The following is a 23,115-nucleotide window of genomic DNA, read 5'->3' on the forward strand; positions in this document are numbered from 1 at the left end:
ACATCTCATCCTAAATATATAGACAGCTTTGCAGCTCTAACAGCTTCCACTCTTCTGTGAAGGCTTTCCACAACATGTTGGAGTGTTTCTGTGGGAATTTGTGCCCATTCATGCAGTAGAGCATTTGTGAGGTCACACACTGATGTTGGACCAAAAGGCCTGGCTCACAATCTCCGTTCCAGTTCATCCCAAAGGTGTTGGATGGGGTTGAGGTCAGGGCTCTGTGTGGGCCAGTCAAGTTCTTCCACACCAAACTCATCCAACCATGTCTTTATGGAGCTTTGCTTTGTGCACTGGGCACAGTCATGCTGGAATACAAAAGGGCCTTCAACAAACTGTTGCCACAAAGTTGGAAGCATAGCATTGTCCAAAATGTCTTGGTATGCTTGGTATGTGCTTGGTATGGTAAGCGTTAAGATTTCCCTGCACTGGAAGTCAGGGGCTGAGCCCAAACCCTAAAAAGCAGCCCCATATCTTGCATGAATTCAAAAATAAAGAGGTATTCCAGCATATAAATTTGACTCCGGTCAACATATCGTCAGACTGGCAGGCCTGGTGTGTATGAGGTTTCTTCAGGACTGCTGGGACATTTTGAAGTGGAAATTGGGCACTGTAGGCTGTAGTGCTTCGTACATAAATCACATGCGAAAACATTTTTTTATTCTATGGAGTGGTGCAGGAGAACAGCTCTCCAAGAGCAGTGGAGTGGCTGAGTGTGTGTTTTGAGTGTCCACTTTTAGACAGATGCTCATCAAACAGTGGCGGACGTGGTTACGGAGGTGGGAGGCAAACCTGTCAGTCACGACGCAGCCAATACACTTCCATTTGAGGAAGCTGTCAGTCACCTGAGAGGTGCTGTAATGCCGCAGTTGTCACCAGAAAGAAAGAAAGAGAGAGAGACAGAGAGAGAGAGACTGGGCAGGATGGTTGGAGAAAGCAGAGGAGGAGAAAATGATTCCCAGTCCTATAAACACTCCAGGTGTTGGAGATAGTTATTGTGTTGTTGTTATATTTTTTTGCCTTATAAATTAGAGGCAGATCATTCCTGCTGTCTGCTCACTATCTTGCATTTTATGAGGCTTTTGGGCTCCTCTTCAGAGGTGGTTTTGATTTTGTTTCTTTTTTTCCTTTGTCTGTTTGGATGCAGCGATGATTAATGTTGAGATTTTCATGGTATGACATGAAAAGGTCAGTTAAATGCAGGTTAAAGGAGGGATAGAGCAGAAGCGACGGTTAAAGAAAAGCAAACAAATGGAACCAGGGCAACACGCCATTTGGAGGAAAGAAATGGAGATTGAGTTTAGGATGGGTAAAGGACAGGTGAAGCCTCATATTGCACGACAAGGGTACGATCCTCCCGTAGACGGTGATGAACCTCTGATGGATGGTCCAACCTCGGCCCTCTTTGCCACTTCAGAGGTGCTTTTGATTTCATTTTGTTTTCCTTTTGTCTGTTTGTCTCATTCTTGTGAACGTGACATCCCAGCAGCACCTTGAGGGAATTTCTTTAGATATGGCAAAAATGTCCACTTGGACTGAATGATGAGAGGATTAGAAGGTCAAAGGTCAAGGTCACCATGACAATCATCACAAATCATGGGTGTCCATGTCGAAACTGTGCTGACTGTGCAGATCTTCTCTGCTGAAGGGCTGAACATGCGTGTGAAGCACCCACACTTTAGAATTTGCAGCTTCTTTGCAGCAACATCCGTATTTGATATCGAACCTCAGGTGATTTGCACCATGTGGCAAAAGATCTCTATCAGTCTACTGATAGAGATACCACTCTACTCCTCTGTAAAAATATTGTCCAAGTGAAGACAGCGTGTTTCTTTCTAAAAATTGCATGTATTATCTTCTATTAAATTCCCTCAAAGTCTTCACTTCATAAGTCTGGACAGAAATGGATATGAATTCAAGTCCAATTTCTGCTCCTGTGTTGACAGAAAGTACAAAAATCTTTTGAGTTTACGCTCAGAGACCTCTTTCTCTAGGTTTTTAGTTTTTCTTTTACCATAAACTGTCCCCCTTTCTGCCTCTATGTTGAGAAAAAAATATTCTAGCTCAACCTGTACTGAATAAAAAAAACAACACCACCGAATCCCGGCAGCATACATTTACTCGTTATGACTGAGCTGGGCAAAAGTTACTGTAGATGAACTTTTGACTTCTATGAATAAAAAGACTGTGTTTCAGAAAGTTCAGGTCAGGTTTGATGTGCAGCCGACCACTACACCAAAACTTTGCTCCTCAAAGTTGAGGACTTTGACTGAATGTGAATATAGTTCTAGATCCTTCCCATTAGTTGTTTTCCTTTGTCAAAGCTAATATTTTCAACCATCAACCATTGTCATTGTTGTTATGGTTCCAGTTCCAGTTTTGTGCTTAGAAGCCAAAAAGCCAAGACATTATACACATACACAAAAAATGGTCTTCCATTGCAGTATTTCTTCTTCCTGCATCCCTCTTCTCCCTTCATCTCTTTACTCTTGAGAATATTGTGAATGAATGAAGTGCGTAAGAGTTTGTCGCCACTCGTTCCGTGATAGACTGTCGACTATAGGCTGTAATTGGACAGTCATGCAGCGCGGTGTATAGCAGCCCTGCTTGCTGCCCACTGCCTGTAAGCCCCTTTGCAACAAAATAACCAAGTCCAGATACCCATCCAATAGGCTTCTGGATTAAGACTTTGTGTGGGCAGTGAGGTAAACAAAACCCTTGTTTTCACCCATAACCTAATTCTTGGACTTTATTGTGCAGTTTAGCATTTAGAGAATGTTTTTGTACCTCCAGTCTCATCATCGCTGTGCTCCAAAAACCCACTTTCTGCTTTTCATCCTCCTCTTTTCATGCTTTATCCACTTTCTCTCATTCTTTCCTGTGACCTGTGTGTTCTGGCACAATATACTGCGGCATGATTGCAAATAATACCTTAATTGAAAGCCCATTAATGAAAGATTATGGTTCATCAGAACAGCCACGGTGGGCTTTTATTCTGCTTCCACGTATAGCACAAAGAGCCAAACATGAAAGGAGAAAACACTGAGCCCTGCAGGAGTATGAAAGACTAACGCAGAGCTTTTGTGCCAGTATTTAAACACATTCCCTTGACCAGATATTATGACCCTCGACTCATAACAATAAATGTTTTTTCTAGCAAGAATATAATAGAAGAAAAAAAGAGAAGCAAAACTGGGATATTGACATAACACAGCATTTAGTCTGCATAACTACTGCACTTGTGGGGTATGTTTTTCCTGCTGCTCCATTTTGGATCTTATAAACACTTATAAATAGGTCCTGGAAACAAACAGAGAGGAAAGGAAAACGAGGGGGTAAACTAAGCATGATTACTGTGAGAGAGCACAGCAGGAGGTCAAAGAAAAATGTATGGCAGAAGGTAAGAAGGAGCTAATTGGCTTGCTGAGCAGTGAAACCAGCCCCATCCATTCTCTTGGCTTTATTAAGACATGCCCTTCATTAGGTGAGTACAAAGGGGACGGAGCAATGATCACATTTATTCCGGAGAGGTGCAGAGGTGGCTTAGCGTGTGTGCGTGTGTGTGCGCGCATATGTTGAAGGGGGAAATGGGGGGCGTCTCCTTGTTTATATGTACATGCCTTTGTCGCAGTGTGAGCATCAGAAGATGAGCACAAAGCCTTCGACAGAGACAGGAATGAGATGGATGAGGTTGGCGACGTGTGTGCGCATGCAGTTCTGTTTGTGTGGACACTTTGTCAAGATCCCAGCAGTGCACTGTGTGTGTGTGTGTCTGCAGAGAAGACATTCACTTGTGAGGGCACACCTGCTGCTTGCATTAAAGCACGCATGGCTGTACACAGATACACAGAGCGATGGAAGCACGCACAGTCTTATATGTACTGTATATAAACAAACACGCATTCAGATGCATACGCACGCAGACCGTCAGCAGACACGCATTAACACAACTGGCTTACTTCATCAAACTGTGCATTACCATCACCGCTGGCCTCCACTCGGGGAATACAGATGGAAATGAGTTTTTAGCAGTATCTGGTGCAGTGAATGTATTTTGCATTGTCTTGTCCCAGCTAAATAAACAATGCAATAAAATAACGCATGACATTTGGCATCCAGGGTGAATTATGTGTCACTGCCATAAGAGAAACACAAGACCAGAAGAAGAGGGATGCCAATATGGGTGAAGAACAGACAAAGAAAAGAACAAGTGTTAAAACAACATGTATTGAGTCATCCTGACTCCTCTTGTTATCTAACAAACATCTGCTCTGTGACAAAGACAAAGACTGCCTGAAAATCCCATTGTAGTACATTGAAAGCCTTGCAACATGGTCATGAAGTGGATTTTTTATTTCTCCTGCCGTACTCCACAGTGAACAAATGTTGAATTGGGAGAGATGATGGATAATCTCCTTCAGTGTGCCTCAGCTGTCAGATGCTGTGCCAATACTGACCTGCACTAATCATCTTCATGAAGTGACTGTAAGTCGCTAAGTGGCAAATTTCTACAGTTATGGCTGAAATATCTCTTTCAAAGCAAGTTTTCTCTGATTTGATTTCCTATTATCAAGCCCAACTGTTTTGGCTGTGTTCATTATAGTTGTGACTTTTAAATTGCTGGAACTTGAGTGCTTGCAGCGATTAGATTACATAAGAAAGTGCTTGAGAGTTCATTTTCAACCTCGCGAGGAGAAGTTTACAAAAGGAAAAAAATCTACTCATTTGCTTTTCCTGCTGTGACCACTGAGCTCTCTGCAGGACATCTGAGCAAACTGAACTGGTGAGCGAACGAAGACCATGCAAAGACAAAAAGTGTCTGACTTGGTACCGAGAAAAGACCAGCACAAATTATGAGCTGTGTGAATAGCACTTCAGCTGCAGCCACGAACACTCTGTCTGCTTTTGAACAAACTGAACAGGCCAGCTGAACCTTCTGATCTGACAGTTTCAGCTGTGAAACTTGCGCACTCTGTATTGAGTCATTTATTTCTTCCTGCGTACTGAAATGAAAGTTTGTAGTCCACTTTATGCTACACAAACACAACATGTAAACAAGTGGTTAACTTGAATTCAATTTAGCTTTAAATTTATTTCACACATATGCCAACTTGTCTTTCTTTAATAATTCAATTGAAACACACCATTGAGAATTTATTTAAGTTTTGCAACATTGGGTATTGGTGCTCATTAATATTGATGATTCTGTGTTGTCTGACTTGACCAAGGCATGCGTTTTCAACATTAATTATAATATTTTGACTTATCTTGACTAAGTGGTGCCCCTAAGAAGCATTGAGCATCAGGAGTCCCCTCCCTCCAACAGGCCGTTTCAGGCAGACAGTTTGCTTTGTTCTGCCAGAGCTGCTGCTGCATCCACCTGTAAGCCCTGATTAAGTCACCTGCCTGAGGGAATTTTTACTTGGCATCTGTCCAAATATCAGTGATATTTGCACAGGGGTTTGTATTTGCACAGAGTATTCATTGATAACACAGCTTTCAGATAGTAATAAATCCATTCCACGTGATTTGACTGACTCAGAAATGATGAGCGGAGGTCAAGACGAGCGAGAAATGTGTTATTTTGCGGCTAACGTGTCATCACCACGAGCAACAACACTCCCTTCAGTTCATTCTCACACTGGACTGCAGACTTGGCTCAGTAAACACATACGGGCAGTTATGAAGTTCGACTGATAGTTTGTCAAGCACCTCATTTTGCAGCACCTGTGTGTGTGTGTGTGTGTGTGTGTGTGCGTGCGTGTGTGCGTGCATGCGCGCGCACATGCTTGCATGCATGTCCATTTACTTTCCAGCTGATGCTGTCCACGGACAAAGTGAAGGATAGGAAAAGTAGTCTCCTCTTTCCTCTCCTTCTGTCTTTGATTCCCCTGCTGTAACCTGCCCATATATTATTGAGCACAGAAGAACATTGTTCCACCGCGTTAATTTTTCAGCAGGCCAGGGGTGGACTGCAGACACACCCCATCCCTAAGCCGAGGGTTAGCCAGGTCACTGATGCATACTCTCTCGTAGGGTTGTGTGTTTCTTTGCTCACTTATTTCCTCTGACTGCGCTTGTTTTCTCATGCAATGCTGGTGCTGTCTGGGCAAGAGTCTGAAAGTCTTTCATAAAGTCATATAGCAAGTCTTAACATTCCTCACATGCCTTCAGCCATTTCTGTACTTCACCTTATGTGAAAAAAAAGAACAAAAAAAATGTCCTCAGTTGTAAATTTGGTGGAAAATCTGTAAATTTTGTATGGAAGATGTGGGATCCTGCCTGTTTTAGCAGATCTCAGAGGAGCGTGGCAGAGGATGTCTGCTGGGATGTTTCATGCAGGGTTTTTAGCCATGTGATCCTGACACATGAGACGCTTCTCAGCTTTATTATGTCCCATAATAAAAGAATTGATTTGCCTCCATAAACATAATAGCATAATATGCTCAGTGTACTGTGCACCACACTCCAGCACTAAGGAGATTTTTCTGTCTGTATCTTGTGGGAAATTAAAATAGCTCGCTCCTGAGTAAGCAAACACACAGACATACACACACACATATATATATGTATGTATATATAAATATATAATTGTGTGTGGAAGAAAAAGGCAATAACACTAAAGTACAAGAAATGTAGAAGCATGTATTGACATACATTAAATCATATTTTCCTTTCTTTTTGTAGTACATAATCTTTCTCACACTTGTGTATTAAAACTTTTTTCTTTGTGCAGCTCTGTTTCGCAGCATTAGCTGCTTAGTCTAGCTTTGCAAGTCATTATTGGATGTGGGGAATGGATTGCTGTGGGGTAAGTGATAAAGGTAAGCATGATGCAGGCTGAGAGCTTAGCCTGTCGTGGCTAAAGGTTAGCTCATAGATTTATGACTGCTGCCCCTCTTCGCCCAGACTGCTTAAAGAGGAAGACGCTTTTAATGTTTTGAGCTGTTCTGATTGATTGTGGACAGACGCTGCAGTCTTATCTCCACATCGGGGAGGATGAGAACAAAGAAGAGGACAGAAATATGAGTGGCAGCAGTTTTCAAGCATTTCAAGATTCAGAGTTGATTCTCGTGTTAAGCTCGTGCAAATAGCTTTGTTGTTGTTGTTCGCAACAGTTCAGTATTTTTACTTTTATTCAGTACTACACTGCAGAAACATTCTGATACAAGTGAAAGTACAAGGTGGGGTTTAACTGCTACAGTATACCTCTTGGTGGTTTAATCTAACATAATATATCAGGGAATTATTATTTTGTAACTTGCAATTAAAGGTATCAAATAAAGTGGAGGAAAAAATATACAACACAGAATTCCCCTCTGAAATGCGGTGGAGTAAAAGTACTTAGTTGCAGTACCTGAGGGAGTCTATTGGACAAGCACTTTATACCCAAAACCAGCAGTTTCCAACTCTTTCAAACAAAGTAAAGCCTGCTTGCTACACCTCATCACATTGCAGATGATGTGGTGCAGCAGTCAGCTTCCTCTCCGATTCCTCCATGTCCTGGGGGAGGTAAAGTATCACATACTTTACAAGGAAAAGTAAATGATAACTGAAGTATCTGAGGGAAAAAATATGCTTGTTCATATTTTCGTGCATCTTGTGATCTACCATATTTTTTTCTTCTGATTAAATCAACTCTTGTTCTCCAAAAAGAATTGAAATAAAAATGACAAAGAGAAATAAATAATAATGACTGATGAACTTGTGACCTTGGCCATCAGGTCACCTTCCTGTGCCTGCTGAGCATCAGACTCCCAGACAGTGCAGAGGATTTTGGACCTGCAGCGCCGCATGAGTGCAGATTAGTGCCTGACAGCATGGTCTCATGGGAAATGCAGTGCTGCAGGCGAGCAGCAGGAGGAGGAGGCGTCACTGAGCCATGAATGGAACAAAAAGGGCCAACAGTAACACGCTGGAGACGTGCCAAAAGCTGCATGTCGGGGCTAAGACCGTTGGCGTATGTGTGTGTTCGTGTGCGTGAACAGCTGATTGGGGTCTGCATAATCTGCGTGCCATATATGTGTGGTCTTTTTATGGACACAGGCTAGTAGAAATCAGCAGCTGGCCTTGGTTTGAGCGTCTCTTAGGGATGAGTAAAATATCAGTCAGCACAAACACACACGCGCATGCACACACATCTGCCAAACCAGTCTCTCACACACACACACTGACGCACACAGAACAGATACACACAGGCTGTACAGTTGTGTGCTGACATATATATTCTGGCACATTTTGGAGATCCTCCATTTCACATCCCACACACACACACACACACACTCAGCAAGAGGGCCAGACCAGTGTGCTAAATAAAGACAGACAGTAGAACAGATTTTCACACCCAGCGGGACCATTAGCAGCTCAGTTAGACCACCAGCAAACTTCCATCCTCATCAGCATCACAAACACACACATTTTAGACACCTGGCATCAAAAGTGACACACACACTCACACACACATTCTGAAGACCTAAACCAACAGGGATTCACACACATACCCATTCAGACACAGACACACGTGTGATTGATTGATAGTTGGCTGCATTTAGCAACACCAGTGAGGAAGTATGCAAGAGTAAGAAGTGTAAGAATGCCGGTGTGTGTGTGTGTGTGTGTGTGTGTGTGTGTGTGTGTGTGTGTGTGTGTGTGTGTGTGTGTGTGTGTGTGTGTGTGTGTGTGTGTGTGTGTGTGGGTGGGTGTGTAGAGGGGGCCCCCGGGCTGCACCTGAAATATGTATGCTGTGTCCAGGAGCATCAGGCTCCTGAGAATTGAGCTGGGAGGGGGGTTGCTACTCATGGCTGTCACCACAGCACCACAGCCTTCTAAGAACTGGGAAGCAGCCCGTGTGCACATCACCTGCACTGACTTACCTGTGAAAACTCAGCCATGGTTGGTTTGCATTAGGCTCACTAAGGCTGAGAAAACTGTCATGTGTGAAGTTGGTGAGACGTATTGGCAAGATCTCGGGTGGATACTTCGCTGACAGTGAAGGAGAAACGAGAGCGATTAAACTAGTGAGATTAGTTCAGTGTGCTTTTGTTCATCTTGACAGAGAATCCAGAGACAGTCTGAAGTACAGGGTGAAACAAGCCTTGTCGACGGTCGTATGTATATTATCATAACAAACATCATCTGAAGTCAGCAACAACGAAGAAATGCAAACAAAGTGAAGATTTCATAGTTCAAATGCTATAAAAGTGTTATAGAATCTCAAGTATTTCTTTATGTCTTTTTAAATCTTTTGCATTATATTATATGTGACATTAGAGCCTAAAGACTGATGATGGTAATCAAAATGTAAAGGGGTTGTCTTGACCTTTTTAAGGGGAAAACTGGAGAAATATCCCCAACTATAGTTCTTGTTATTTTAGAAATGAATTCTCCAAGTTCTTCTCAATTATGAATTCTCACCCCGGGGTAGGCATTTGTACCTGGCACTGTTCTCATTAATGAGGGAGCTGATTTAATTGACTGTGTGCTGCAGACTGGCTTGTGAGAGTCCGTCTGACACACTAACCTGCACGCACACACGCACACACACTCGCATGCCCCAGCTTTGAGTCAGCCGTGGCCCCAGGGAGCATTCTCTGGCGTGAGCTGTGCTGTATGCAAATGAGAGGCCTCCATCACACAATAATTGCTTTGTATTGCGCGGAAAAGCACACACTTTCACAGTGGAAGCTCGACTTGGGTTGAGGGTTTTATTTTTGTTTTGTTTTTGTTTTTTTGGTTCAAATTTAACCACTCGGGTGGTTACTGTGGGTGCATCCCCCCATTTCAGTGATTTTATTTCATGGATGTGGCAGTCAGTAGTCTGCTACCTAAAACTCATTTATTCATGGATGTTTGAACTTTACATCTGCTGCACTTTGGGTGAGGAGTGCTGCACATGTGACGGTCAAATCCGTATGAATCCTATGAGTGACTAAATCCTCAGTTCATCATCATCGTCGCTTTCTGATACCCTCAAGCATTTTTGCCACAGAAAAATGTATACTCCCTCTGGTTGTGTGACACTTAGTAGTAATTTTTTTTAGTAGTATTACGGTATTCCATTTTTATACATATAATCTGATTGTTGTCACAGCTCCATAGAGTGCTCATAAGTTCATAGAACGTGGAGCCAGTGATGCAAACGTGCGATGCAGCAGATCCTGGTCTGTGTGGGTTGATGTGTGGGTTTTTTAATTGTGCTTCAATCTGTTGGTAGCCCAGTCACAGTGAAAGAGGAAGTTTTTTTCCCTCTTCCTTCACTAGTCCCTCTGTTGAAGGTATTCGACATGTAAAGATGCTGGTAATAGTTTGTCTTTTTTGATTGTTGCTCATTTCCACAGTCTGAATAGTAAGAGTTCAGTTAATTTTGAATACTGCAGTTTTAATTCCATTATCATTATTATTGTTATAGTAGTAGTAGCTTAGTATTTTTGAAAGCCATTTATCCACTTTTTTCAGACTTTTAGCACATGTCCCCAGAGTGTTTGTCTCCTGCTGTGTGTGTCCTGATTCCACAGCCAGATATCACTGATGAGCTCATGGACTGCCTAATGAGAGAGACTACTGGTGATACTCATCAGTGATCAATGTTTTCTTTGGCCTCACACCTTCCTCTGGGTAAATGACTATCTGTGGATGAGTGATACAGCATACTCCCCCCCCCGGCACTGCTGTCTGTCTCTTTGCCTGTCTCACTCCTTCTTTTGCCCCCCCCCCTCCCCCCATCTTCTTTTATCTTCGCATCTCAGATAAAAGCAAAGCACACATCGCCAGGGAACAATTAGTCTCGGCCATCTCCAATCACTATTGCACATCTCAATTTCCCCTCATTTTTGCAGCCTATCTTCCTCTGTTCCAGGCATAAAATTAACCCACACTGCTTTGGGAAATGCCCAAGCACTTCAACTCTGAATGCCCCTCTGAGTCTATTTTACATTTTATCTGTATTTTGCATCTGTTAAGCCCTCTGTCTGCCACGCCGTTCTCTCATCTCTCATTTTTGCTTGCTCTTTTCTTATATCACTTAACCTAAGTTTTCCTCTTTCTTCTGCTTCATTGTGAATTCTGTCTTTGCACTGACAGAGACCTCACTTCACAGTGTGACGTTCTGATTAGCCGTGTCTGTGTTTTGGCTTTGCTTTTTATGCTTCTGCTGTGTGGAGGCGTTCTTCATGTTTGACTAGCTTAAGGGATCAGATTTTAAAAAGAACACAGCCCAGTCGGGATGGCAGGGGGCACAATTTCGAACTTGAGAATGCTAGGTAGTGATGCGAGTAGAATCCGACATATCAATACTATGTGGTGCTTTATTGAATTTGCCCCGTCTTCCTCTATTTGCTATAAATATTTATTCATGACGGCCGGTCCACAGACTGCTGCCATGCTCAGGAGCTCATAAGGCACAAGTTCAACCAAAGTGCTGTTTATACATATGCATTAAGAAGATGCTGGGATCTATGAATATTCATTATTGACTCATGGAGACATGTCACACACTTTTGAACTGCAACTGAAAAGTAAATTATAGACACAGATTGCCCACTTTAAGGTTTTGTTGTCCGAAGTGAAGTTCAGTGTTTTGTTTCACACCTGAGTATCAGCTAAGAGTCCCATCTACATTGAAGGGGTACTAACTGTAGTGGAAAATATATATATTTTTATATAAATAAAGTATACAAAAGTACCTGGCGCCAAAAGCAAATAAAGTCGAATCAAGCTGAGTTAAGTCTTAGCCTACAGTGTAAAAATCACTCATGATACTTCATGCTAGTGTAAATAATACAGAGAAATCTTCAGATCATCAAGTTAAACACATGCTTCCAGAAGCCTCGGTAACAAATCTGAATCTGTGAGTGAAGCTGAAAAGCTTGTAAATCATCTTTGGTCTCTCACTCTATTTAACTTTCATCCCCTATTTTCCTCCTCATTCCTCCTCTTATCAGTCTACCACCAGTGGATTTGTCGAGCCGAAACTGAAGAACAAAATATCAGCACTATAGATCATTTTGACAGTTTAATTTCAATGCCTGATTATCAGTCAATTTGATAATTATATTATTCAACCATCCAATTAATGTGTTCTATATTTACAATGATCATCAAGTAAGCTCTCTATTTTTGCATCATTTATCAAGGGTGAGATATTAGAACCACAAGGGACCTTGACACTGTGTGTGTGTGTGTGAGGCTTCTTGATTGAGAGAGAAAAATCGTTGCGCATCACCCTGTGCAGATGTTCTTGCTGGTCTTCCTCAATCCATTCCTTCACACTCAACAGAGCGTGTTCAGGAAGCACTGAGAGAGTGAAAGACAAAGCGGAGAGGAGGCGAACGAACGGTGAACGGATTTCATGCCTCCTCCCCAGCCTCTCTCCTCTCCTGTCTGCTCTGTCTAGCTTTGGAGGGAAGTGGTGTGTTGAGCCAATGAGTTACTGACACACAAATACACCGAGCAGGAGACGCAGGAGACGCAGGAGACGCAGGAGAGGCAGGAGACGCGGGAGCAATCTATCATGACTTGAAGCCCCAGCCTCTCTCTTCCCTGTTAGCCCGACATCTCTGACACTCCCACAGCAAGTCGAGATCAAGCAACGTGAGATTAGGTAGCTCCAAATGGGACACGTTCAGAGACGGTTTCCATCTGGACTGTGGCAGCTTGGTGTTTACATGCCAGTGATAACCAAATACAGCAGAGTTTGCTTTGTATTAAGTGAGATCCGAGCAGCTGACCATTGACAATCTGTTACAGTCAGATAGACGTAAGCGCTGCACCGCAGTCGCCTCCCTGTTCAAGTCTTTCCACTCAAATGTTTTTCAGTAGTTTGACAACTCGATGTTTGCTCCTCACCTGTGCCTACCTTTCCAGGATGAAAGTTACGTTGAATCAAATTTCTTCTCTCTCTCTCTTATCCCTGAAGCTCACACATCTTTCCTGTCTTTTCATGTGCACATTTGTGCCTCCGGGTTCATGGATGTGTGTGGGATTTAAGGGAGAATGTTCTTTATTCATATGCTTTTTTGTGGTATTTTCTGTTCACTTGGTTTAGCAGCAAAAGAAAAAAAACAAAGAATAAAGAAACTTCAATTCGACTCTGTTCTCTGTTCTTTACAGATGATGTGCCTCCCTACTTCAAGACAGAGCCGGTACGTAGCCAGCTCCATCTGGAGCGGAACAGGCTGGTGCTGACCTGTATGGCTGAGGGAAGCTGGCCGCTGGAGTTCAAATGGATCCACAACAACACAGAGCTGACCCGCTTCTCGCTCGAGTACAGGTGAGGTGTACAAATTTGACTCAAGGTCGCCATGATCAATCTAATAAATGCAGACAAAGCCAACATAAAGACATACATTTGGTCCAAATTAGGCTAAGTAGCTAAAATCCCATGTTGTGGTTTGGTACTTACTGCCTTCTGCCTTAATTATGGCCACAAAACAGAGAAAAGTATTATAGTGGCCAATAAGTCTTTACTGTACAAGAAAGAAGAGGTGAGTTTGTTGTGTAGGTAGCTCCGAAACCTCACAGCAAGAAGGTATTTTCACAGTCTGGATCAACTCTGCTGTGAAGACTGCAGTAAGACATAAGAGCATCGTGGTAACCTCGCTTGAACGGGGACTTTGTCTTCACAATGCACAGCCTCTCAGTAACTATTATGCAACTTATGCATTTACATACTTGACAGCTGACTTAAGTAACATGGAACCCAATGCTCCCCATAGATGGCACCCATGTATTTATAGAAGCAAGAGATTGAGCCTCAAAAGGGAGACATGTAAAATTAGATAATGTTAAGGCTCAAAACTTAAAGCCTTTTTTTTCACCATTTCAGTAGTGATTCTCTGAAGGCCCGAATAAAATTCAGCATGTACATTTTATTTCAACACCATGGAATATCCCACTAAATAAAGAAGTAGCTCTTACTGCTTTGCTTTCTCTCTCCCTCCTTTCCCCTCGTGACTCTGTGACCTCCATCACTCTCTCCAGAGAGTCCACGCACAAGCACAAGCACAAGCACAAGCACAAGCAGTGAATGAGAGTTAGGACAGGAGATAAACCGTTTTTAATCGTAACTGGAAGATCTGTATTGTGGCGAACATTTGCTGTTATCGCAGAGAGAAATGTGCCTGCGCCGAGTGTATCCGTGTGCGTGTAGCTGTGCAGACAGCAGTGTAAATGAAGCACAGAGCAGCAGAGGACTGAAAGAGGGCTCATTCACGCACACTTTGCTGATCTTAGAGGAGCTGTTGTGGTCCTACATGAGAAAGAGTGTGCACGTGGAAACAACAGAGCAACATGGGCCTTGTTGATGGAATTGGGCCTTTCACCAGACAGTCTGGAGGCAGATAAAACCAGAGTGGGAACATCGGGTAAGAAGGTCAGACACACATGTGCTAACAATTGAGCAGCTCAGGACCTCTTTGACTGTATTGACTGAGTGTTGGGGTGGGGTGATTAAAAACGTGGCCAGGCACAAAGCAGCACAGGATTCTGCGTGTGTGAGCGCACGTGTCTTTTTGAAGATCAGTTGAAATGGCGCTCGTTGTTCACTCCAGAGTGCTCAGGCATGATGTGGCTGCTAAGATAAAGTGACAAAGATGGTTAGAACATGCTGCCCTTCAAACATAATGCTTTGTGCACTGGGGCACAGTCATGCTGGAATACAAAAGGGCCTTCTCCAAACTGTTGCCACAAAGTTGGAAGCATAGCATTGTCCAAAATGTCTTGGTATGGTGAAGCATTAAGATTTCCCTTCCCTAGAAGTGCTTATAGCCCAACCCCTGAAAAACTGTCTCACCTCAATTCAATAATATAGAGGGGTCCCAATAGTTTTGTCTATATAGTGTATTCATGCAGCCATAGGTTTATACATGGTTGCTTTTATTGTGTATTTTACAGGTGTGCAGCTGTGTTCGGCGTAATTAAAAAGCATATTGATCTTTGACCACTGCTAGGCTGTGAGATAAGGTAACTGTCGGGTTGGGTCAGCTGAGCACAAAGCAGCCGGAACCTCAGCAGTAATCAAACAGTCACCCCATTGGTTTACAGGTCAGAATGATCCATCACTGTGCTATGCGCCACAGCGACATCCTGTTTCAATAGGAAACACATCACATGACGGAAGTGGATCCAATCTCACTGAGCAACATTTGCTTCTTCTTACATGGATCTTATCAGTTGGTTTCCTTGTGTATTTTGACATATTTTGTGTGTGTGTGTGTGTTGTTTGTGTGTGGGTGTGCAGTCCTTGACATTCCTCAAGTCTGCCTTTCTCTGTGCCAGGAGAGTATTTGAGCAGAGCAGAACTCCATATTAATGAGGTTATGGTCGAGGTCCACTAGTGCTGAGCGCTGCTTTAAATATTGACACCATGCGACTTGACCTTGTGTCCTCTGGCAACCAATCAATACTGCAAGGTGTGTGTGTGTGGGAAGGGGCATTACAATTCAACAATATGTGTGTGTGTGAGACAGAGAGCTGGCCAGAGGTAAGGGAGTGGCACAGTTTTAGTTATCTGCTGTGGGGAGGCCCACACTTGGGAGAGAACAGGTTCAACACTGACTTCTACAGCAACATCATCTAAATGCAGTCGTATCTAACCATTCACACACACACACACACATTCACACCATTTGGCCAGAACCCCACTTTCTTTGCTTCTATGAAACTATTTAAAAGATTTATCTCCAAATTCAAATGAACTTTTCAACATTTAATATTGAAGATTATATTCAGTAGAGTTTTTAGCATAACATTTATGAACCCATAAGCCACTGAATTATCCCTCACACAATTCTTGAGTCGATCAGTTGCTCGATAAGTGCACAGCATAGCAACGCAGCTTCTTATCACATGACCAAAACCTCAGGGGCGTTCACCTGGCACATCTCCAGTCTTTACCTGCCAGTTAAACTTGAAACTTAATTAAGAGAGTTAATTACTAATCAAACCTCAAGAGTCTTTTTTTTATCAATTGGTTCTTGGGTGGGTTAGTGAAGTGTAGCCTCTGTTTCCTGTAGGGAATAGTAAGCATTTTCCCCAGTTTTCCTGTTGCAATGGGATGGACAAACAGCAAAAACAATAAAAATGCATTGTTGAAAAGACATTACAAATTTCATGCTGATTGACTTTTTATCTGTGTGTCCTTACTGTCCCTTCTTGTCAGTTGTTGAGGAGTGAAAATTAGTTTTCCCAACAATGCAGACACAACAAAAGAAGTGCTTTCTGGAGTAACTTTGCTTTTCACCATTAGGACAGAAGAAAAACAGAGGAGAGATGAATGTTGTGATAGCTAATATAATAGTGTCACTTCTGTCTCTCCAGTAATGACTGCTCTCTGCGAAATGTGACAGAAACAAAATAAAATGTGTCCAGAAATAAGTCAGTAATTTGACAACATTTGAATTGTATATGAAATCTTGACAGATAGACGAGTGCTATAGATCTGTACACTGAGTTGCTGGTATGCATTTCCTGAAAATCCCCCACTCCATCTTCCCACCTCTTTTCACACCCTTGATTTCTCTTTCATCCTTCCTCTTTGTTCATCCTGTGTGCCTCAGTTTAATCCACTCATACGTGAAGTGCCACTCAGTATCCTTTTTTTTTCCTAACAGAAAAAAATAATAATTTCATGGTGGCTCTGAACAAATTAACACGAGTTCAGTGCAATATTATTCCATGTCTGGGGGACGAGGTGGCGAGCTGAGCTTGCTAACTAGATGGAAATGAAGGGAAAGCAGGGGTCAAAGTATGATTTGTGTGTGTGTGTATGTGTGTGATTTTATGGTCTATTTGCTCAAACCCATAACTATGGAACCCTAATGTTAATGTATTAACATGCATTATGTTAATCTCATACCAATATATTATAGTATCATATTAATGCAAGAACATGTTTGCCTGTTGGGATGGGGGGGGTTGGCAGCGTTTCATAGGAAAACGTTGCTTCAGTGAATTCACAGCGTAAACAGAACAGGTAACATTAATTAAAACAACATGTATTGTAAATGGACAGGAAAAAACAAAACTAATTGCAGAGGAGCTCACAATGTAAACACATAAAGTATGTATCAGTCATGAATAAACTAGCCCCCAGGGATTCGAGACGAAAGATAAAATGATTGTGGTAACTTTGGAAACAGTAAATCCTGATCTGTAGTGTCAGAAACCTCTGAACAAGGTATTGGTGTCTGATAAACCCTCAAACTCATGGATCAATTACTCAGACTGGGGCCAGTTTCATTGAATTTGCAACATAAACAGTAGCTGTCATAAATTTGGCATAAATAAGAGTTTGTCCTAAAAAATCCCAACGTCCCCCATGAGTCTTACAAAGCACTGTTAAAAAGTCTTCCTTCACAAATCACTGAAACACTCAGACAAATCAGTTTCCTTGTGAGCACATTGCATTGATCAGGGGGAGGCCTGGGGTGCATGTGTGGAACACGACATGGGTTGAGGTATGAACACAGTATAAAATTCACCTGCTCGCTCACTTTAATTCTTATTTTCCATCTGCATCCTCCACATACGTCAGGGTGTTCAGTTTGGAGCCATTCAGCACATCCTACAAACCCAACTACTGTTGCTCAGTTCCACTCTTTGCTGCTTGAGTCAAGTAAAATTCAAATAATTATTTTTGCATAGCCAGTTTGTTTCTCTATTCAGTCTAATCCCTCCATATCTGCTTTAATTTCCACTCTTGAATGCTTTGCCATGAGGCTGTGAAGAGCACACAACGCTCACACTGTGAATTAAAGTAATACATGAAAAACAAATCAAATGAATCATAACACATAAAGAGCCACTTCACTGGATGAGAAAAAACTACTTGCTAATAATAATAATAATGGACATGAACTGTAATTTTCCAGGAAAACGTGGCTGTGTAGAATTTAACAGAATGTCAGATAACAGACTTTCCATGCATGAGTGACAGAAATTGATCAGTTATTGTTCAACTGACTGGTTCAACTGATTCACTTCAGTCGAATTATTCGATTTAATTTGATTTTGTTATCCTTGTTCATTATTTCCCTCATGTTAGTTGTAATAAGATCAGCAATATGTTCTTGCCGAGAAGACAGTGTGGCAGAAACATTCAATTACAGGCAGAAAATTTGCCTGCACTTGCGTCTGTACTTGAATCACATCATGTCAGGGAGTGGCGGCGCTCGGACAGAGCCAGCCAGGCAGCATCCTTCTCTGGATGACCTTAATAGATTTCCCTCTCTAACTAAAAAAATGTCCATTTTCTATCTCGCTGGCATTCTCCTCCACAGCCCCCAGACACAATGTGTTTTTTCTTACCTTTCTCTCCCCCTTGCACTTCCTCGTGCTTTATTTTTTGTGGCAGAGTGAAGTGCATGAGTGAGTAAGAAAGTGCAAGTATGAAGGACAAAAAAACCAGACAGCCTTTGTTTCATTATGCACATTTCCTGTGTTTATCTTCGCACTGTATGACTGCCTTTCTGATAGCTGATCCATAGCCAGCATTATGAAGCATCTCTGTACACATTATGAAATTAGACTGAATGTTAACTTTTCTCTGCTGGTGAAAGGACACAACATTCACCAGCATGTCCATATAATGTTTCCATTACCTTTCGAATGTTGACACATTATGTGAGATTTTTGAATAATTCTGTGTCGTAAGTTTGATGGGTATGATAGAAACATACTGGTGTGCTTCCCAAACGTTTACTGTTGACCTACATTTAAAATGGGGCCTGGCAGGGGTGCTGGTGTCTGCAAGCTTCTCTCCGATTTAAATAGACCCACACAGTATTCCAGAAGAAATTGTGTGGCTGCTGGTTATGCATCATACAGTAATTGCAGTACAACCGATGTGTCATCAAAATGGACAGAGAAGTGCTTTAATCAAAGTTTCCCCCAAAGTCCTGGCCAAACATACTGTATGACGAATGTGATCAAGCATTCAGTGACAGCGTTTGGTGTTTCATAGATTTTTACTCAGTTTTATTAAAGCTTTTGTATCTGTCCTAAAGCATGGCGGCAGATGCGGGGACTTGCACCCTGATTCCACTCGGCCTGGATCTGTGATGTCGGATGACGCCGTATAACGCAGATTTGTTCAATCCTCTGCACGACTTCAAACTCCAGAAGCAGAGCGTTGTGCCTTTGTTTTTGTTCTTTTTGCCTTTGGTTTTCCTTCTTCTGAAACACCTGGTGGAATCACAAGCATTGTCTAGAATGGTCATGATCAGCTCTGGCGGCATCATCGCAGCCATTCCCAGTGGACACGCTAACTCTGTATCTGTGATGCAACAGTCGTGTGCCTATGCTTTAATCAAGGAGCATGATTCCAGATGTGAACAAGCAGCACCAAACCAATATTGGCTATGAGAGATGCCTCACTGCTATAAGGGCTGTATATAACGATGTCTGTGCAGCCCAGGGGAAATTGGCTTTTAAATGGATCAAGTCTGGCAAATTAAATCGAGAACAAATTGATACAGCAGAGAAATTAATATATAAAAAGGAGTGACACACTACGGTTGACAATGCTTTGCGTAAATTGTCTCCATCAGACAGTTGTCCATTTTTTTCGTCCTTAGAAAGTGTGTGGAGTGTGTCCCTGTGGGCCTGTAGATGAATTACCCGTTATTGATTTCCAGTAGCTTAAGCCAGAAGTCCCCATTACCTGTCATGTGTTGTGTGTGGTTGGTACTTAGAAGAGAGAACAAGATCGGAATGAAGACACTCATCTAATATAATTTAGAAAGGGACCTCGATACATGATTCAATGCAGTTTCCACAGACATCTTCTCAGCAGCATATGGTGCATTATTGATTCGCTTCGGACGACGAGGAGCTGCTTTCAGACACATTGCCGATCACTGAGGACCTGGAAAAGTGGATGTTCGATTTTGTGTCGATGCATTTTTGGCTTGACTTGTTGTTGTTTGATATTTAATTCATAATGTGAACAGCACAAACATATAATAATGATGCATATCAGTCCATCATGAACACTAAAATAAAGTGCTAATTACGCTGTCGTAGATAATTTCTTCCCAGAGGTGATAAGCAAACTGAAAGTAAAGTTACGTCAAACTGTTATAAGAAGTGATGAGCTCTAAATACAGCAAGAGCAAAAAGAATAACGTCCTCACAAGTGAGCTGTGACACATTGTGCCACGTTCTCATTACGAGCTGGAAGATCATTTTTGCATTACGTGATGTACTGCAAAAGATAGCAAAAATTGTTTAAATGGTAGACTGATACCAGGGATAGAAAATGTGAGTGTAATTATTGGCTCAACCTTACTGACCATCATGCAGTATGGGCATAATCACAATGCCCCTTACTCTACACACAATTTAAGTAACTGAAGTGCACAGGTGCGATGTTATTGTGGGAACACTCGCTTTAAGTCTTCAATCACGGATTATAGTTTCGCCAGTCATCTCCAACCCTCCCTCTATCTCTTCCTCCCTCCTCCTCCATCCTTCTGTCATTTTGTTCTACCGACCCTCTTCTCGCTCAGTCCTCCCTCTTTCTTATGTCCATCTATCTGTCTCCCTGCCACTCCTCCATCTAATCATTTCTCTTGAGTGGGGCTAATTAAAGGGGATCTGACGGAGTGCGCTGACCACAGGAACATCAATCAATCTCTGTCCAACACAGCGAGCCCCCACTGACTCCCCCAACCTGCTGCCAACGCGCTCAGCTCCGCAAAGGTTAATTGTATTCATTATATAAGGGACAGAGTGAAGGAGGGAAGGAGGGAGGGAGAGAGAATACTGTCTAAAGTCACCCTGAAGGTTCTGGCTCTGGGGTGAATTCTCGGTAGGCCTCGGCGAGGTTAAACTTGGAGCGCCGACACCACCTGTTAGCTATCTCTCTCTTAATGTCTGCTTCCTCTCCGCCCGAGCTGTGATGTGACTAACATTTTTACTTTTTCCGTGGCTCCCTTCCGTTGCACAATACTCCATCATGTACTCACCTCATCTCACTTCCATCTGCACATAACACATATACATAACAGTGTTAATTAAGTTGAGGAAACATATGAAGGGAGCCACATATCATTAATCGAGCCTTCTGATTAGTTGATTAAGCCTTAGCAGACTTTGGGCTAAAACTCATTTAGTCCCTCAGGTTCGACTGACACTGCCGTTAATGAGGTTTGATACTGCTTCATTTTTTGTTATAGATATTAACAGCCTTCTAACACATCCGACCATTTGTTATTGCAGCACTGCTTCCGTTTGTTTGGAGCCACTTCCAAAGCACAAAGGCAACTTGCTAGATATTCACAAGCTGTCAGAATAACACGGGAGAAGCTGATGTTGATTTTGAGTTTCGCTGTATTAATTGAGCTTGACACCGTCTTGATTTTTGGAAGGTTGTTTATTTTTTCCCTAAAAAATTAAAGTGGGAGTGAATGAGCATTTCCCATCAACACTCGCAGCAGCTGTCATAACACTTGAAATGTGTCAAATGTAGGAAATATGCAGATTCAACAGTTCATCAACTTCAAAAAGATCCATTTTTCATTGATGTGGTTGTTGGCTTGCTATATACATCGATGACATCCCCTTTGTTCATCCCTCCTACAAAGCTCTGATTGCCTAATTGTGTTCCAAACTGGAACAAACAGACGTCAGTGAGAACAACAGCTGACCATCTGAGTCCGTGTTTCAGAGGTTTGGAACCGGGTTAGGAGGAAGATACGCACTGAACTCCCCTCTTCACATGAGTGGAAAAGCAAATCCAGACATGGCTCCTAAGACTGTGTGATCTCGCCCCTTGAAATAAGGACTAGAGTACAATATTTGTCTTTCAAATGTAGTGGAGTGAAAGTCATTAGTTTCCCAGTACTGTAGTTAGGTTGAGTACTGTAATACTCAAATAATGACATTTGTTACAGTTACTGTAAAGACTTCTGCCTGAATGCTTTTGGAATCTGTTAAAGTGTATTCAGTCAGCAGTGACGAGGAGTGCTGTTTGTTCCCATATTGTCATACACAAATATTATTTTGCAAAGTTTAGAGGAGCACATTTTGTTGTTGTTATGGCTTCTGTTATGTGTCTCTCCGGTCCTGATCTTTTGCTTTATTTTTGCAAGTATTCAAAGTTTCCTGCCTGTTCAGAGCACTCCTGAACTTCTGAATTGCTCTCTTTCGCTTCTCTTTCATTCGCTTGTGCTCTTCATTCAAACATTTATTCGTGCAGAAAAAGAACTCTTTAAACAAAAGGTTAAATTACACAAAAACCTTTTCAACAACTTGCAAGCGGTTACTATAGAAACCAGTACATCCCGTCACCGAAGGTCACGCTCAAACATTCTGCTTGGCAGTTCACTTAGCACTCTCGAACATGTATCATGCAGGAATGTGACAGCAAGATGGCAAGCATGCTCCTCGTGACAAGTGTTTCACCTCCCACAAGAAGTATTTATTTTGACAGGATTGTATTGTGCCAGAGTGGCTTGAATTAAACATGTACAACTTGCTGTAGGCTAATTCACAACTTCTACACGTTGTGTTTCCTCCTAACATGTCATCAGAGACTGTCTGTGCAACTGCTTTAACAGTTGGCCGCCTCGTGTGTCTCCCTCTGTGTCGCCATTTATTACGTATCGGAAGGCTGTTAAGAAGCTGATGACTGGCATTCTGAGCAGTCTGGTGTCTGGTCTCTGAAATGAATTACCTGTAACAACTCAGTCCAGTCTTTATCTCTCATAGATGTACCAAGGTGCAGACATCAAAAAGACAAGTGCACACTGTCAGACAAACATTGATCACTGATGAGTATCTGCAGGACTGGCTGGACCTTTAGGGGCTCGGTATGTGCTTTTCGTAAAGACAAGTAACCTGCCTCCTCCTGGATGCGTCACATTGATGTGACCTCTTTAAAACAGCTCTGTGCTTTATATAAATGTGGGGATGATAGCAGGAAGCCTTTAGAAAGTCCCTCCTACAAGGCTTTCATGTTGTTGCACTCAGTTGTGCTCTCGAAAGTCACTTTGTGAAGAAGCAAGAGGGCTTTTCATGTGATTGTCTTTTGCAAATGTATATTTTGTAATGCTGATGTTGGAATGGTGAATCTGACAAGTTCTTTTCAGCATAGTGACACTTTTGTACTTTACCTAA

The 23,115-nt window shown here is 42.3% G+C and overlaps 1 protein-coding gene across 6 annotated transcripts in view; it reads left to right on the forward strand.

Annotated features, from left to right (window-relative positions):
• The window catches only part of sdk2b (sidekick cell adhesion molecule 2b), a 233,662-nt gene that overhangs the window by 147,358 nt on the left and 63,189 nt on the right, over positions 1-23,115 (forward strand). For all 6 annotated transcript variants that reach the window (XM_046376442.1, XM_046376437.1, XM_046376439.1 and 3 more), the window contains exon 2: positions 13,108-13,267. In XM_046376442.1, coding sequence (XP_046232398.1) covers positions 13,108-13,267 — 160 coding nt within the window. The remainder of the gene's footprint in view (positions 1-13,107; positions 13,268-23,115) is intronic.

Source organism: Scatophagus argus, chromosome 21 (genome assembly GCF_020382885.2).
Source record: "Scatophagus argus isolate fScaArg1 chromosome 21, fScaArg1.pri, whole genome shotgun sequence".
In the NCBI taxonomy this organism is placed as follows: Eukaryota; Metazoa; Chordata; class Actinopteri; family Scatophagidae; genus Scatophagus; species Scatophagus argus.